The 19,042-nt window shown below is 32.6% G+C and overlaps 1 protein-coding gene and 1 pseudogene across 1 annotated transcript; both read right to left on the bottom strand.

Moving 5' to 3' along the window:
- Positions 1-1,619: 1,619 nt before the first annotated feature.
- On the bottom strand, positions 1,620-3,081 carry LOC111410021 (annotated as a pseudogene).
- Positions 3,082-8,078: 4,997 nt separating this feature from the next.
- LOC111411171 (ras-related protein RABA5b-like) lies at positions 8,079-8,805 on the bottom strand. The gene is made up of 2 exons (XM_023041729.1): positions 8,691-8,805; positions 8,079-8,452 (listed from the first exon to the last, which is right to left on the bottom strand). The coding sequence occupies exons 1-2, from the start codon at positions 8,803-8,805 to the stop codon at positions 8,079-8,081; spliced, it is 489 nt and encodes a 162-aa protein (XP_022897497.1).
- Positions 8,806-19,042: the final 10,237 nt, after the last annotated feature.

The following is a 19,042-nucleotide window of genomic DNA, read 5'->3' as shown; positions in this document are numbered from 1 at the left end:
TATAAATATGTTGCTTATACATATATATATATATATATATATATATATATATATATATATATATATATATTATCCTTGTTTTCAAGGACAATATGGTCAAATGACCAAAAGTAAAAAAATATTTTTCATTAAAAAATCAATCAAACAGCACAAAAGTAGGAATTTGGATGAAAAAATAATATTTTTCATAAAAAATATTGGCAATCAAACACGCTCGAATAGTTTTTAATTTACGTGTAATATTATTTTATGAAAAATTATATAGTTGAAAATAAGAAAGAGAAAAATTATAATATGAAATAATGGGAACCAAACGGATGCTAAATAGGGCTTTAATATATTAATTACATCATTGAATTTCAAATGAAACTTGGAGATTGAAATACAAATTAAGGGCCTAAGTGATATATTTCGATAAAACTTAGAGTTTGATAAAATTTGGTGAAATGTTTAGTTAAAAAGTTGATAAAAGTTGTGCGTCCATTGAAATGTGTGGTTAAAATTAAAATTTAACTAGTTGAAAAATTGATAAAACTTTGCTAAAGTTTTATCAAAGTATTGTGTATGTCGTTCAAGATGATGTGCAAGTCACGAGACCATTACTTTTGTAATTCTATCTAATCGCAGAGTTTTATCAAAGTATTGTGTATGTCGTTCAAGATGATGTGCAAGTCACGAGACCATTACTTTTGTAATTCTATCTAATCACTTTAGACTTGTTTAATTTGTTAAATTAGATAAAACAGTTAATAAGTTTTAAAAACGCCTAGTTTTAATAATCTTGAGCCTTCCATACATACAACAAATTTAATCTTAATATACAAAAAGAGAGATACATTTTTATTCGCACGAAACATACTAACGACTCGACTCTACTCTACTCTATTAAGAAACCTAACAATTAACCTTAAAGTACATCGAGAGAAATATATTTTTGTTAGCATGAAACATACTAACGACTCGACCATGCTAAAAAAAAAAAAAACCTAACAATTAGCAAGCTCACATCAAATGCAAGCCTTTCTACCTATCATTCAATAATGCTACAATCCTTCAGCATCTGATAGCAGTAAACCAGTAATTAACCACAAATATCAAACCAGTATTGTACAAGAAGAAACCTTCACATATACTAAACTTGCCGCTACTAATATGAATTATTTCTAAATTAAGCATGTTATCCAATTCACAGAAAAAATAAAAAATTAAAAACATTGAATTCAGAAGGCCTTTTGATAGATGTCATTAAGTTTCCACATTGATTCATCCCTCTGCACCTTCAACTGATTATAAAAGCCTCCAATAAATGTCTCAGCTTTATGATATAATTCCTGCTCGCTAAGCTCAACAACCTCTTCTCCATTATCATCGACATCGTCTTCTTCACTTCAGTGCATTGCTTTTTTGACACAGGCATCGCTTTTAGTCTGAACAATAATGTAACTTTGAGTGATCAGGAATACGAATTTAATCAATGGAATTATCAGCATTTGGACTTAACTATGTCCGCGTGTGTTTTTAATTTTTATGCATATCTTGTCAACTCATTTTACATTTCTAGATCAATAAAACTATTTTTTGATATTATAGTAAAAGTTTCTATTTATTTATTTATTTATTTTTATTTATATAACACGAGCATTGATTGTAGCTCAAGGATAATGTTACATATGTTATTTGAGGTCGATCCTAATGCCCGATCTAGCACCAAAACCAGCAAAAATTCAGCAATGAAATAAAACTGAATACGAGGAACAAGAAATAGGCAGAAAACCAGAAGTCATGTAGAAGAACAGCAGGAGTAAGTGCTCTTATTTTGCTTCGTTAAGTCAAAATTAACCCGGTTAACAGACAATTCAGCCTTGTAGGAATCGGAGTCGAGAATTTTCCGAGTAATATTGTTGAAGATCTCACAGATAACAATCTCAAAAGCCTTGTACACATTGGTAGAATCCAAAGCAGATGTCTCTATGAAAAATAATCCTTCTTCTGCAAGGCTTTTCCCGTCCTCCACGCTCACCTCTCTTATGTTCTCTAAATCTCACTTGTTCCCGACCAGCATTCTTGCTACAGTTGTGTCACAATGAGTGTTAAGTTCATCAAGCCATCTTTTGACATTCTCAAAAGTAGTCCTCCTGCTAATATCATACACAACAAGAGCCCCTACAGCCCCCCGGTAATAAGCAGAGGTGACAGCCCTGAATCTCTCTTGCCCAGCAGTGTCCCACACTTGGACCTTCACCTCCTTGCCATCGATCTCCACCATCTGAGTCTGAAACTCCACTCCAATGGTGGCTTTAGAGTTATGGTATTAACTCATCTCTAGCAAAACGGGACAACAAATTGGATTTGCCCACTGCTGAATCACCACTATTTTGAACAAATACTCCTCCCCTGTTTCTTCTTCCCCCATTTTTTGCTTGATTTTTGCTGTCTTTCACCCTTCTTTTTTCCTTCCTCTGTCCGCAATTTGTGTGCGTGTGTAAAAGTTTCCATAAGCGTACTTCACGGTTCCCATTTGCAGATCAATTTAAAGATTATACCGTTGATTCTAACTGCCAAGATTTGAATTTCTTACCATATTCAGTCCTAAGCACATAACTTACAAACACTATAAATACATCCGCTCGCTCATACTTCTTTCTCAAATCTGAAATCCAATCAACTCTATTTTTCATAACAGACCTCATCATGCTATCTCAAGACCCTCCAACCGCCACTCCTGCCGCTGCCAAAACTAAAGAATTCAATCCCCTTTCCGCCACCATTACCACCACTCCCACCACCATCAAAGCCATAGAGTACAAGAGAAGTGTTGAACCATCTTCCACTACTCCACTGGGCCAGAAGCAGTTGCACAAGTGGGACGTGTACGGAAAGTCTTTTCCGTCATGCCAAGCACTCGGCGGCCACAAAACCAGCCACCGCAGTAGACCTCCGCCCACCACGCCGCCGCCGCCTCCGAAGACTCCATCATCACGAATGTATCTGATTTCAAACCAAAAATTCAATCCCCCCGCCGCCGCCGCCATTACCACCACTCCCACCACCATCAAAGCCATAGAGTACATGAAGGGTATTGAACCATCTTCCACTACTCCACTGGGCCAGAAGCAGTCGCACAAGTGGGACGTGTGCGGAAAGTCTTTTCTGCCATGCCAAGCACTCGGCGGCCACAAAACCAGCCACTGCAGTAGACCTCCACCCACCACACCACCGCCGCCACCGCCTCCGAAGACTCCATCATCACGAATGTATCTGATTTCAAACCAAGTGGTAGCGGCGGCACTATGATGGCAAGAAGAGCAGTGTTATTACTTCAGTGTGCAGCGCCTCTAGAAATTGTCTGAGCAGTGTTATCACTTCAGTGTGCAGCGCCTCTAGAAATTGTCTATGTTCTGGATTTTGTATGTATTATCTCTGGAAAAGAATTTCTAGGGTTTTTGTCGGTACAGGAAATTGAATCATTAAATAGAACAAATTTTACTGTATTATTTTGGGATTGCTTTTATTGTTCTGTTCTTTTTGCATCGTATATGTCTCCAAACAAAAGATTTAAAACTTCGTCTTATAATTGTGAAAGAATTAGCATAAAAATCTATCATCTCTCTCTTGTAGCATCACGGTAAGACTCTGCTCATCAATTATAAAATTGGGAAAATTGCAATATTAGTCCATAACTTATTAAGCAAGTAGCACATAAGTCACCAACACTTAAAATGAGCTAATTGATCCTTCGTTTATTTATTTTTTCAAGTTGAATTGGCACTTAGAAAGTTGAATCCAAATTCAACTCATATAAACACCCACATATTGCATCAATTTTTATAAAAATCAGTTAAATTTTTTATTTTTAATTAAACCAAACAAGGGCTAAATATATAGATGTCAGATTGTTATGTGGCCTTCCATATTATTTTTGCAAATAGACTTGGACGGCACCCACAGATCTAAAGAAAGACATTATGATTGCTAATGATTGGATTTGTTTCCATTGTTGAGGATTCTAACTTACTATTTTAAACAAAAGGGTGGTTTAATGCAATTTTTTATTTATATAATAATTTAAGTTGAAGTTAAGTATACCAGTGTGATTATGTGTTAACATTTAAGATTGGATATGATATCCAATAGTTTTATCCTCTTTAATTTAGTCTAATTATTGATTTATAACTTATTAAAAGAAGCTTCCAAAATAAAGCACACGAATCCTACACCCCTCATTAGTTACTTATAGATACCTGATAAAATTTTAATTTTCTATATTAAAAAAAATAAAATTAAGTGTATTATATTTACAAATGAGTCCATAATTTAAAAAATTGTCATCGTTTTCCTTGGCAAGTTATCAGTCATAGTCAAAAGCTGGAGAAAACGAAAAGAAAACTAGGGTGAGGATGAAATCAGAACAAGGGAATCCTATGCTATACTATCTATCAAGAAAACATTCTTCTAAAGAACCAAAATGTATTTAATTGGTTGAGGACTCACATGTAATGAAAAATAAGTTAGGGAATAAAATGCTACGAAAGTCATGTGGGTTTTGAAAAGTAATATGACTCTTATTTGCAATTTTTTTTTTTTTTTTGATATTTTACTACTTTCTTTTATATTTATTTATTTAAAGAGAAGATCAAATATGTCATATAATGGCCAAAATAGAGGGAGCACTTCGACAGCAGAACTTCGATGGAGATAGTGCCTCAACCAAGCAGACAATTCTTGTCTTCTTCTTCGTCCTGCCTTGGTTGACTGTTACATGTGCGTACATAGTGCCTTTACGTGGCTTCCATTGGAGGCTTCACATATGATCAGCAACAATTTTAATTTTCTCCTATTTCATTTGTCAACTAGTCAATTAATCCCAAAAGAATGCTTTCCTCTAATTTATAAGGAGATGATAAGGAGTACATATCGTTGTCGAGATTTCACGCAGTTTTAGAGCAATTCTTATGCTTCCAGGAAAAATTCTCCCTTTGTTCTCCGTCAATACTCAAAATGACTTTGATTTCTTGTTGAATAAAGTTATCTGCAATTGTTCATTGTCGTAGTCGCTCTACGTGGCATACATATGGTGGTTAGTGTTATGTTATGTAATATAATAAAAAACTACTACATTAATGTATCAAATTATTAATCGCCGCATGTATGCCACCACATGTGGCGATTATGACAGCGAGGGACTGCAAATAACGTTACTCTTTCTTGTTTGGTCGTCCACAAATAATGGCCTTTTTAAAATACACAATTAATTCCCAAAAATAGCCTTCTCTAAAGCACGTACTACGTACATAAATCAATTATGTTAATGCATCTTATTGGAATGGATTCTCAGCTTAGGTAGAACATATTTTTTTACATCAAATTCCTACATTATCACTTCACCGAAACTCGATAACCAGTTAAAATTTTGTCGCATATGGATGGGAAAATAGATTTTTGCTCTGAATATCTAGCCAAGTGTCACGCCTCGTATTTATCTTACCCTTAAAAAATCCTTCTTCAAGCATCTTAAGTTACTATGATTAGACTGTGCCTGGATTAAGTTTTCCATTTGCAGTAAGTGGGCCCGGGCGGTCCAAAATCAATAATGGAGGGTGTTGGTATGAGACTCAAAATGGAATTACTTTCTCTGCTTGCATGGCCAGTAGTTTATTCATTTATTTTGCTTAAATTCTCCCTTACTAAATTTAGCTCAGACAGAAATCTACAAAAATATTTGAACACGATAATGAGGAAGGAAAAAGTAAATGTCCTCCTAGATTTAAAAGGCGACGACGTTAATGGTTGCGAAGGCAAGAGTTTTATTTTGAACTGAATTGTAAACTGACCCCTAGTTTATTAGATCGAGGATTAGTTCTTATTTCTTATTCATATCGACTAGCAAGTTGTGGCCAAAGGCTTTCATAGTTCCGAAATAATAACTTGACATGCTAATTTTGGAGGACGTATTAAGCTTTATTCAAATGGCATCTATGCTTGAATATAATCGTGAACGAGAGACTAGATAAACATTATAAAACTGTGTATTGAGAATATGATGATGAATGGATGGTTAGATATAGTCAATGTTCGGTACACATTACTCAGGAGGACTGGACACATCAAAGTTTGATGTTGGGAGAGTAAATGACAAGTTTTGAAGATGCCCCCATCTTGAACTCTTGCTTGCAAACTGGTATTCAAGCTCTTCTCGTGCAACTTTAGTGGGTTCACCCATTACTGCTTTCATAAATGTTGTGAAAAGACACCAAATCTAACACGAAGTAGCTATCGGATATATTTTTGTGTACCACATTTTTGTTGTAAGTCATCTCGAGGCTTTTTAAGAATACATAAATATGTGACCTTTGATAAATATAAGAAGGTTGTTTCATTTCTTTAATTATGTTCATCTCTGGGTAGTACATTAAAGTGTGTTTCTTAGTCTATTATTACACAATTGAAGGATTTTCGATTTTCTTAATCCTAAACTAGAAAATATCTATATCTTATTATACTTTTCTCTTAGGTTGTATTTTTAGTCGTACATGGACTCAGAAATCAGGGCTAAAATGGCGCAATACATGCCTCTAGATCGTGAAAATGAAGTTCCAAGTCATGTTAGTGATGATTGTGCTTAAAAGCGAAGCTTAATTGTTATTCATCTGGAAGAGTTCCTGTTGTGTCTCCAACGAAGGTTTTGAAGGTAGAATTATTTATCGTTAAATTTTTTGGACAATAAGTGAAATGAGAGATTACATTATTCTGATGTCCTTCAAGACGTAATATTTTCTTACGATTGTGTTTGGGGCACATTAAAAAAGAAGGATTAAGTCGAATTATGTACAATTTAGCACGTGACAGGTCATGCCCCTGCCTTCCCTAATGAATTTTAGGCGTCTAATCGTCGATATGTTTCTTTCCATGGATCTTCCTCGTGATTACCTGTTTCCTAAGGAAAGTTCAATTTATTAGTTAGAATTAATAAATATTTGCTTTTGAAGAACATTTGTCCTCACTTCAGTGCATTGCTTTTTTGACACAGGCTTCACATTTAGTTTGAACAATAATGTAACTTTGAGTGATCAGGAATACAAATTTAATCAATGGAATGATCAGCATTTGGACTTAATTCTGTCCCTGTGTTTTTAATTTTTATGCATATCTCGTCAATTCATTTTACATTTCTAGATCAATAAAACTATTTTTTGATATTATATATCGCATCCCATTCATTTGAATGATACACAAAATGTGAAGAATATCGAAGTTCAATTGGAAATTTATAGGCGTGTAAAATAAACACCCAAAATCTTTCATGAAGATTGAAATTTTGACCAGATAATAGTAAAAGTTTCTTATATATAACATGAGCATTGATTGTAGCTCAAGGATAATGTTACATATGTTATTTCAGGTCGATCTAGCATCAAAAACCAGCACAAATTCAACAATGAAATAAAACTGAATACAAGGAACAAGAAATAGCCAGAAAACCAGAAGTCATGTAGAAGAACAGCAGGAGTAAGTGCTCTTATTTTGCTTCGTTAAGTCAACATTAACTCTGATGTCCAAGTTTAGCTAAGCTTACATAATTCAAATTGTATGTATATAAGAAATAACTATAAAAAGCCACTTTTTAATTTCTAAACATGCTAACTAGTGAATAAGAAGAAAATAAGTAACCTTCTTGTTAATCGAAATTTCCTATTTTTAAAAATAAATAATTTTTTTTTTAACTAATATTTTATTCATTTTTATCTTAACAAAACGTACACTGCATATACAGGACCAAATCGCATTTGACCATGGAAAAAATGACTGTTTTGAAAAAATTCCCATGTCTCCGTCGGTTTGCTCTGTAGCCTCTATATATATACAGCAAGTGGCTAACAGAACAAGGCGTCTCATAAAAATCAGTGATAACAAAAAACAGATCAAAATGACTGTATTGAGCAACGGCAATGCGGAATCTTATGTAAAAACTCCTAAAATAAAGTTCACAAAACTGTTCATCAATGTAAAAACTCCTAAAATAGGAATCGGAGTTGAGAATTTTCCGGCTAATATTGTTGAAGATCTCACGGATAACAATCTCAAAAGCCTTGTACACATTGGTAGAATCCAAAGCAGATGTCTCTTATGCTCTCTAAAACACACTTGTTCCCGACCAGCATTCTTGCTACAGTTGTGTCACAATGAGTGTTAAGTTCATCAAGCCATCTTTTGACATTCTCAAAAGTAGTCCTCCCGCTAATATCATACACAACAAGAGCCCGTACAGCCTCCCTGTAATCAGCAGAAGTGACAGCCCTGAATCTCACTTGCCCAGCAGTGTCCCACACTTGGGCCTTCACCTCCTTGCCATCGATCTCCACCATCTGAGTCTCAAACTCCACTCCAATGGTGGCTTTAGAGTTATGGTATAACTCATCTCTAGCAAAACGGGACAGCAAATTGGATTTGCCCACTGCTGAATCACCACTATTTTGAACAAATACTCCTCCCCTGTTTCTTCTTCCCCCATTTTTTGCTGTTTTTCACCCTTCTTTTTTCCTTCCTCTGTCCGCAATTTGTGTGTGTGTGTGTAGGGGGGGTCGAGAAATAAGGTAGTAAAAGTTTCCATAAGCGTACTTCACGGTTCCCATTTGCAGATCAATTTAAAGATTATACCGTTGATTCTAATTGCCAAGATTTGAATTTCTTACCATATTCAGTCCTAAGCACACCACTTAAAAACCCTATAAATACATCCGCTCGCTCGTACTTCTTTCTCAAATCTGAAATCCAATCAACTCTATTTTTCATAACAGTCCTCATCATGCTATCTCAAGACCCTCCAACCACCACTCCTGCCGCCGGCAAAACTAGAGAATTCAATCCCCCTTCCGCCATCATTACCACGCCGCCGCCGCCGAAGACTCCATCATCACGAATGTATCTGATTTCAAACCAAGAATTCAGTCCCCCCGCCGCCGCCGCCATTACCACCACTCCCACCACCATCAAAGCCATAGAGTACAAGAAGGGTATTGAACCATCTTCCACTACTCCACTGGGCCAGAAGCAGTCCCACAAGTGGGACGTGTGCGGAAAGTCTTTTCCGCCATGCCAAGCACTAGGCGGCCACAAAATCAGCCACTGCAGTAGACCTTCGCCCACCACACCACCACCGCCGCCGCCGCCGCCGCCGAAGACTCCATCATCACGAATGTATATGATTTCAAACCAAGTGGTAGCGGCGGCACTATGACTGCAAGAAGAGCAGCGTGATCACTTCAGAGTGCAGCGCCTCTAGAAATTGTCTATGTTCTGGATTTTGTATGTAATATCTCTAGAAAAGAATTTCTAGGGTTTTTGTCGGTACAGGAAATTGAATCATTAAATCGAACAAATTTTACTGTAATATTTTGGGATTGCTTTTATTGTTCTGTTCTTTTTGCATAGTATATATTTCCAAACAAAAAATTTAAGACTTTCGTCTTTTATTAATTGTGAAAGAATTAGCATAAAAATCTATCATCTCTCTCTTGAAGCATCACGGTAAGAATCTGCTCATCGATTATAAAATTGGGAAAATTGCAAAATTAGTCCATGACTTATTAAGAAAGTAGCACATAAGTCACCAACTCTTAAAATGAGCTAATTGATCCTTCGTTTATTTATTTTTTCAACTTGAATTGGCACTTAGAAAGTTGAAGCCAAATATACATTCATGAGAACCACATTATAACTATTATCTAACAAAGTTTTGGACCCATTTAAGACATTTAGATTTTAGAATCAATTTGCTCTTTTTCACAAGTTTGAATCTAACTTGGTGTTTAAACGGTTGATTGACCATTTGTGCAAATTTTCCAATAAAAATCTAACAAAGAGAAATAGGATATATATATTTATGATAGCTTTAGTTGAAGCTTGCCGTGTGACGCTCAAAATTGGATTCAATAACATATAGGTTCTATCACTTTTTACCTATTTAATGAAGTCTACTATTAATGAGTTAGTAAATACAAAGTTCAAAATAAAGAACACATACCTCGCCACGTACAGGCCATTAGTGGAAATAAAAATACAGCCATTAGACCTTCAATTAATGCCTTTTTAATTTTGAATTCTCATGAGACTTCTCCATGTCGGGTCTCCGATACTCCTATTATCGAGTTGGTAAATACAAAGTCAACTTAAAAGGAGCTTTCAAAACAAAGAACACATTAAATTTTAAATATGGAAGAACTTTTTTCGTTAAAATAAGCAAATGAAAACATTATAACCAAAAAATTTACATCGCCTAAAAGACAAAAACGTCACAAGATTCAAGTACAATGATGTGCTAAATAACAATCGGAAAATTTGTTTCGTGCCGAAATTGTTGGTTGCTTTGAATTGAACCTATAAGCATCCAAATTCAACTCCTATTGACAAAACTAATTTTGTGATATCATAGAGCATCCAGTTAATTTTTATTAATTATATGACATACAAAATGAGAAAAATACCAAAGTTCTAAAAATTCTAGATGTACATAATTTTTGTCTATAATGGTGTCCATGCCTCTCACATGAGGTGGGACCCACACTCAAAAGTGAAAAGTGTGGGTCTCACCTCATGTGAGAGGCATTGACACCTTGATGTACAAAAATTATGTACATCAAGCAAAGTCCAGCCAAATTTATTTACAAGCAATTATTGGCGAAGGAAATTTAAATATTGAATTTTTCTATTGCTAATTCCTTCTATAATGCTATTTGGATGGGAAATAGAAATGTATGACAAAAAATTTTATTTTAAAAGAGGGAAAGGTAAAGTGACCAGAATACCTTCTTTTAATTGGAAAAAATTATCTAGTCTCTTTTGTAGGTCAACTAATAGGTATTGACGGTTTCCGTCATTTTTTCACTGTGCTACGACTATTTTAAGACAATGAATGATACAAATGAAAGGCCTAGATAAAGTCTGTAGAAAAGGAAAAGTTTGGGACTGCTGTAGCAATTAACCTAAGATGTACCCAAAAATTAAGAATGATTGCATCTTTTTATTTGACATTAACGGTTTAAATTGATGAATTTTGTCATCTTTCTCAGACGTCGGATTGTCTGATGTTGTCTTTAAAGATTTGGGAATATACAAATTCATTCTTGAAAGTTGATGATCAGATATGCTATAAATTATTTACAAATTTGTCAAATAATAATTATGTTATTTCACATTTGAGAAGGAAATACGAATGATTGGAATCATTTGATTGCCAATTGCATTTGTTTTTTTATTTCATGATGTGAAGGTCAAATATTAGATAAGTTCTATTTCACTGTTTTCTATTTTTCTACAGACTTGTCTTAATAGGGAGCATTTTTTTTTTTCCATTTTAGAAATACTTTTTATTTATTTATTTTTTTTTTTGGTGTGGGCAATTGCGAGTTTATAATTTATCACAGGGTAGTTGTTTATTAATGAAAATTAGAGATTTTGAAGTACTACTATATCTGATTTCGTTATTTATTTATTTATTATTATTTTTTTTTTTTTGAATCAACATATTTGTATAATTTTTTTTTATCAATTCTCAACAATTTAAAGTAGGATTGGGAAAATCTTTCGAACCGAACCTGATGGTTCTTGTCAAATTAAATACTCAAACGAGTATCTGAATTGAGAATCGACGGGTACGATTCGGTTCTCAATTTTAGACCAAGAACCGAAGAACCGAATCTTTTTAATTTTTTTTATATTGAATAAATCAAATTTTTTTAATTCAAATTTTTTTCTAAACAAATTAACAATTTCTAAATCTAAATTTTTGACCCAATCACCCATTTTATTGTTTCATTTCTTAGCCCAACAGGATCCAATCCACTAAATAACCCTAAACACCTACGCTAAAATGCCTAATGCTGTCTCAATTCTCGCACTCACTCTAGCAGTCTCACTGACATTTCAAAACCTATACAATCGTCGATCGAAACTGTGACCGCCGACCGAAGTTGTGACCGTAATGATCATTTGAACAAGGTAGTATACTAGTCTTTGACATTCCAAAATCATTGCAGTTATTTAGAGCTTGGATTCAAGGGGTTAAATATTCATGTGATTTTAATGAATTATTTAGCACTAGAGAATTTGTATTTGCTTTCTGTTGAATTCTGATTGAGAGACCCGCAGTTGAATAATTTGTATTTGGTTTCTGACTTTTCTGTTGAATTATGCTTGAGAGTCCCGAGAAAGAAATTAGAGGATGGCCTATCCAACATAGTGTAACTCGAGAAGGAAATTAGTCTACAATCGTCTGAATTCCTTTCTGCCTCAAAATTAGTTTTTGGAAATGAAGTCAAATGTATGAGTCTATGACTATTGTTGTCAAGTCTGTAGCCAAACATGTTTTTATCCGTGTCTGCCTTGAAAGATCTATCTTAGATTATTAATAACCATTGTCTGCTACATATGGGACTTAACTCAGCTTCCATGTTGAATCTCTAATATTGCATTTTCTCCCCAATTCCTATGCATTTCTTTTTCCATGTTATCAAGTTGTCTATAGTTGAATCATGCTAATAAGATTGGTTTTGGTAGATTTCTATGCAACATCTAAATTGGAGACATAGCCAGCTCATCATGTTAATAAGATTGGTTTTGGTAGGTTTGTATGCAACATCTAAATTGGAGAAATAGCCAACTGATCGTGTTAATAAGATTAGTTAGCAGTTAGGTTATGCTCTTTAAGGGGTTTCCAGAATGTTTTGCTGGTTTCTCTCTATTCAATTGGTGCAACTATCATTCGTTAGTGTTTGATAATTTTGTTCCACAATGTTTGTGCATAATTTAATCAAGTTTCTTGTTAAGGTGATACCAATTCTGGATGCTCAAATGGGAGACAAAAAAAAAAGCCTAATGAGATGTCAGAATCATTCCACTAAAAACAACCTATGAGGGCATTGAGATAGGTAATAAAATATATGTTTTTTTTTTTTATTAAATCTTATTAGTTGAACAAGTTTGAATTTATTTATTTTTGTTAATAACTTAATTGTGTTTTTCAATTTTTTTCTTGCAGAGTTTCTTAAAAGTTAGTATGGCAAGTCAAGTAATTGATGGATAGTTGAAGTTTTAATATTAGTATCTACTCTTTGGTATTTGTAAATTGTAAGTATTGGTAAATTAATCTTGTTGGACTACTTGTTATTTACATGTTATTAAATTTGACTATGTTAATTTGTAAAACTACGATTAAATGTGTCATTAGTTGCATTTATATAGTGTTGTTATAAAAGTCAAAATATTAATTATTGTACAGAACCAAACGAAATCGAACCCGAACTGTTCCATAATTATATTTGGACCTGACGATTCCATTTACTAGATACCCGAAAATTTTGGTTCAATTCACCGAACCGACTCACTCCCACCTCTAATTAAAAAGAATCGAATCGAACCGACCCGCGCCCTCGTCTAATTTAAAGAATCAAAAAATTTTAATTGTATTCTTCAATTTCTAATCTCTGCCAATTGATTTCACACGGCCATGGAATTGGCAAAAAATAGGTTTTAATATATTTATTCTTGAGGGTCACGTCTGATTGATTTTGCGTCTTCTTCTTTACTAACGTTGATTTCTTGAGTCTCATAATTAATAGGCATAAAAAATTGGACTGATCCTGCTTTATATTTGGCTCCATTAGTAAAAATGGGACGTAAAATGGTACTATTATAATCACGAATCACATAAAGGCAGAAAATCTGAAACTAAAATCAAATAAAAACAAAGATCATCAAGGTGATATTTTAACGATATTTATATCACAGAGTTATTCATGTATCAATACTTGACGAAAATTGAAAATTTATAATATTTAATTGTCAAGACAAACTTGTGCAACGTAGAGAAAGAAATTGTTAGAATTTTGATGGAACACTAAATCTTAAAACTAGAAATTCTAATTACTTTATTGTCAAGTTCTCAATGTCTAATAATCAAGAGAATTATAAAATGTGGAAACATACTTTATTTCATTGTGAATTATTCTTAATACTCAGTCATGATTCCGAATCTTGAATCTTGACCCTTTTTTTTTTTAAATCTTGAGTTCTTAATCTTGATTTTGGCTTCTTGCTTCATAGTTTTGATTCTTTAATTCTTGCCTATATTTGATTGTGGTTCCCTTTTTTTTTTTTTTTTAAATTTGATCTTCCCCTTCAATATACTTTTTCTTGTATTCTTATATTGATGGGATGATATACAAAGAATAAGAAATTGCTTATGAATATACTTTGATCTTTCTCTTCAATATACTTTTTCTTGCATTCTTATGTTGATGGAATGATATACAAAGAATAAGAAATTGCTTATGAATTAGGGGACAATAATCTCATATATAGTTTTCATATGTATTTTGCCCATCATAAAATAAAATTATAAAGAAATCTGGTCTCTATGCATATAAGTCGACACATATTTTATTTAGATGCCCAAATTCCAATTATAATTCTTTATTAGATTACTTTGTATGTTCCAGATTTTCACAAAAGTAACAACTAGATAATTTATCCTTTGCAACCTTTTGTTTTTTCTTTTGAGCTAAATGAGATGCAGCTTTCTTATTCTTTTTTCTTGAACTTGTACTAAAAAGGTACTTACTCTTTCCAGTACTTAAAAAATTTGGTTACATAAGCATAGGATTTGAATTGATTACTTGGCAGATATTGCAGAAATTTATGGATTAACAGAATAGAGAGCTTAAACCTAATTAAAATTTTCACATAACATTTGTCTGTTTCTTAAATCAATCATTAAAAAGTGTGAACTATTGGATTAAATTTATTTATTTATTTATTTAATTTTTATCCCTAATTGTGTGGAGTCTAATTTATAGGCCAATCCCAAAATTATTTTGTATGAAACCAAACTTTTGAACCAAAATCGTTAGAAACAATGCAGGAAAGTTTAGGACGCAAATAATGTAGTAAAGTGTTGCTTCGTAGACAACTATAAATTTCTTTTAAGTGCTAATAAACCTAGTCATGTATAAACATTAATTGTATGTTTGGTAAATTCTTTTGTAAACTATAAGCCGTAAAAATTTGTCAGATATAAAAATAATCAAGATGAAAAAGTAGTATAACAATTTATAACCCATATAAATTATAAAGTGATAATAATTTTATTAGGAATTTTTACGTAAAAAAATGACATCATACCACATAATTTTTTTTATTATGATGTAAATTATATTAAAAAATTGTCACGAAAAAATAATAAATATTAATAAAATAACTGATTTTTTTTTTGAAGAAAAGATGAATTATACGTATTTTTTAACAGACATGTTTAATATACGTTTAACTATTTTCGATATTCATTTAAATCATTCAATGTGTCTATGATATAGTTTTCAAAATGAGTTTGGAGAAAATATAGAAAATTTATGGATTCGACAAGCATAGAATCGTTGAAGAATTTTTAAAGTTAGCTTGCTATCGAAATTCTCAAAATACTAGTTTGGAAAGGCCTATTTTGACGCGCCGTAATTTTTGCTACGATTGACCGTTTCGTGCACCGTTAACGACGTAACTATTAGGCCATGAGTTCTTCAAAATGATATTAAGAATGTAATATTTCAATCTCATTTGGTGTTCGTAATGAGCTCGAAAATTAAGACAAATACATAAGTAATTTAATGAATTTTCTAATAATTCTCTCCAATCAACCGTCATTGGCTTTTCCTTTCACCCGGCACGTGCTCTCCATTTTGAATTTCTATAGCACTTCTGTAAGTATTGTTTTGTATCTGTAGCTTTACACTACCAAAGGTTATTTCATGCCTAATGTTATTGTTTAATACACGTACCATTTATCAATAGCATTTTCCATAGGTGACGTAATTTAATTTTTTTTTCTAAAAACTAAATCAAACTTTCACCTACTGATTTTTCGTGAGTAAAGAGTAGTTTATATTACCAACGGAATAGCCGTTGTTAATATTAATCAATTTTAAAGGAATTCTTATCCCATATTGAAAGTTCACAATGAAGTCTTTGGAGTTGCCATCTATAAGTTTGTGGTCCAATAAGTTGTTAAACAATTTTTTGGGCCTTTCAACTCAGTTAGTTAAAAGTTAAAAAATTATAATTAATAAATAAATAATAATAACAATAATAAAAAATTATTTATTTATTTTTTTAACCACGCCTCACAACTATGCAGCTATTTACAATATTAATTTTTACCAATTGTAATGGCAAACATTTTACCAGTGGAAAGTTGAAAAATTTTTATTACCAAAAATTCCATTGGCATAGGTAGGGTTGGCAACGATTCGGTTATAAGTCGATTCGATCAAAATCATAGCCGCACCACCAAATTTTTTACTATACCATAACCGCATCATAACCACGTAAATCGGTTCGATTCGGTTCAGTTCGTATCCAGTTCGGCACGGTTTGGTTCGGTTAATAACCACGAAAATAAATTATTTTTTATAGGTTCATCCATCAAATTGATATAAAACAATTTATGAAAAAGGTCAATGAAAACAAAAGCACAATATTCCAAGGAAAATGCAAACATTATCAAACAATATTCCAAACGAAAATGCAAACATTATCCCAATTTTCAATTGTAAAATACAAATTTAACAAGCAATATTTTAAATATAATAATACTAAATTTTTCCTTCATTCTTAATTGTTGTGCATCGAAATTACTTGATTCATTCTTCCCCACAAGTCTTATTAGCATAGATCAACACTCAAAGTTAATTCTTATAAAGTAAATAAGAAATGTAAGTAGAGAATACAACGATACTATCGATTCCAGAATAGTCGTAACTGAGATTTAAATAAAAAAATATACCTCTTCGCCAGCTTCTTTCTCACTAAACGTTGCACAAACTCTAGAGTATGATGAAGAAGTAAAATTTTTTACACACAATAGAAAAAAAGTAACAATAAAAGGAATCGTGCGTGAAATTGTAGTTTGTGGAGAGTATGACTTGCATTTATATACTGTTATACTAATACTATTATTACGGGCTATTGGTAAGTGGGTTGACCGGCTGAGTCGGGTAGATGTAATGGGAGGGATTTTGTTGTGGGCTAGATAGAAAAGTAGTGTAAACTCCAATAATCAACTCAATTATTTTTTTTTTTAGCGGGTATTCGGTTCGGTTTCGGTTCGACAGCGTAAATACCATACCCGCACCGCCACTAACTAGTTCATTAAAATAAAAATCATATTCGCCCCATTACACCATCGGTTCGATTTTTTTGCCCCATTCAGTTCAGTTAACAACGGTTTTCGGTTTTGACGATTTAAATTGTCATCCCTAGACATAAGGTTTACTCTTTACCAGTAAAAAATTCATTGGTAAAATGTTTACCCTTTACCTGTGGCACGATCCGTTGGTAATTATCTGCGATCCCCAAACTAACAATTAATCTGTGGTTGCTAACATTCCGACGGTAAAAATAATAACAACGGATATAATGGTTTTAGGAATGGAAAATCCGTGCCCAAAGCCTTTTTTTTTTCTTTTAATGGAAAGGCCGAGTCTTGAATTTAAAACATTTGTCAGTTTGTTAAATCAACTCATTAAAAAGTGTGAACTATTGGAATAAATTTATTTATTTATTCTTTTTAATTGTATAGAGTCTAATTTATAGGTCAATCCGAAAATTGTTTCGCATGAAACCAAAATTTTGAACCAAAATCGCAGGAAAGTTTAGAATGCAAATCATGTAGAAAAGTGTTGCTTCGTAGACAAATACAAATTCTTTTAAAGTGCTAATAAACCTAGTCTTCTAAAAACATTGATCATATGTTTGGTAAATTCTTTTGTAAATTATATGCTGTAATTTCTTTGAAATGTATGGATAAATTTAACATTTTACACAATGTGTAGATGAATAAATTAAAAATGATATTCGACCAACTTATAATCTCAAAATATATTTTATTAGATGTATTTCATTGTAGTGCAAAGTGCAAATATACCATATGCTTTTTGTTCTAACACACTACGGCAGGTTAGTCATAAATTATATCATACAAATGATGTAAGTTGAAAGGTGGTTCATTGTAGAATTTAAAAGGAGGTTGGTTAATTCCTGCAAACGCAAATGGCACTCTCTAACCTCAAACTCACCTTACTCTCGAGTACTTTTCTTGCACGGTTGGTCAAATTAAAAGTTACCTGTAACCTCTCTAACATCCCTAGCTTTACCAAATATCCTCCAATATTTTGCATTCTCCAGAAGGCTACATTTATACACACACATGAAAAGGAGCCTTCTCCTAATTTTCTTTTCTTGAAAAGAAAAAGAAAAATTACTTTATTCTAGTCCGGAAAAGTATCGACCCAAATAAATAAGTTTATCTACTCTTTAATTGTTTAAAATTTTTTATATGGTGATTTAAGATAGAAACAGAATCAATAAAAGTCTTGATACTATTCAATTATGAAAATTGTTGACATATTATGGTGTCGATGACAAAATAAAAGTGTTTTTTAGTGAGTCGAGATCTGCTATCCAATTTTATTTATTCATTTTGTTGTCTATCCAATTAAATCGTGACATATCCTCAATAATTAACATGTTGTCTCAAATATACCGTTATTGAATTCATTACTAGTCCACTAAATTGATGATATATCAAGAATTAATTGGATGGACAGTAAAATAGACTGCAAAATTAGACAGCAGATCTCAACTCGAAGGACTCGTATGCAAGTGAAAATCTAAATAAATAAAGTCATCAGCTCTATACCATCTTAAACTTCTAGATTTTCCAATCTCATTATAATTTAGGACTGGACAAAACTCTTGAACTGAATCAGATTGAACCAGGCCACGTTCGAACTGAATGAAATCGAGCGATTTTTCTTCAGTTAAATACCTGAGTGGCTATCTGAATCAAGAACCGACAGATTCTCGATTCTAGACCAAGAACCAAAGAATCAAATCTTTCTAATTTTTTTATTTTAAATAAGCCGAATTATTTTATTGTTCTTTTACATAAATTTTCTAACTAATAAACCCAAAACCAAATATGATTTCCCTATTTTTA

The sequence above is a fragment of the Olea europaea genome, chromosome 15 (genome assembly GCF_002742605.1).
Source record: "Olea europaea var. sylvestris chromosome 15, O_europaea_v1, whole genome shotgun sequence".
NCBI lineage: Eukaryota > Viridiplantae > Streptophyta > Magnoliopsida > Lamiales > Oleaceae > Olea > Olea europaea.
The sequence above is the reverse complement of the archived record's forward strand: the minus strand, read 5'-3'. Positions and strand labels throughout refer to the sequence as shown.

What these genes read in the sequence shown, in the direction of transcription:
- LOC111411171 (XM_023041729.1), bottom strand. Translation starts at nt 8,805, where the DNA reads ATGATGAGGACTGTTATGAAAAATAGAGTTGATTGGATTTCAGATTTG. An exon ending in TGTGCTTAGGACTGAATATG is followed by an intron (nt 8,453 to 8,690) that starts GTAAGAAATTCA and finishes GTGATTCAGCAG; the next exon opens with TGGGCAAATCCAATTTGCTG.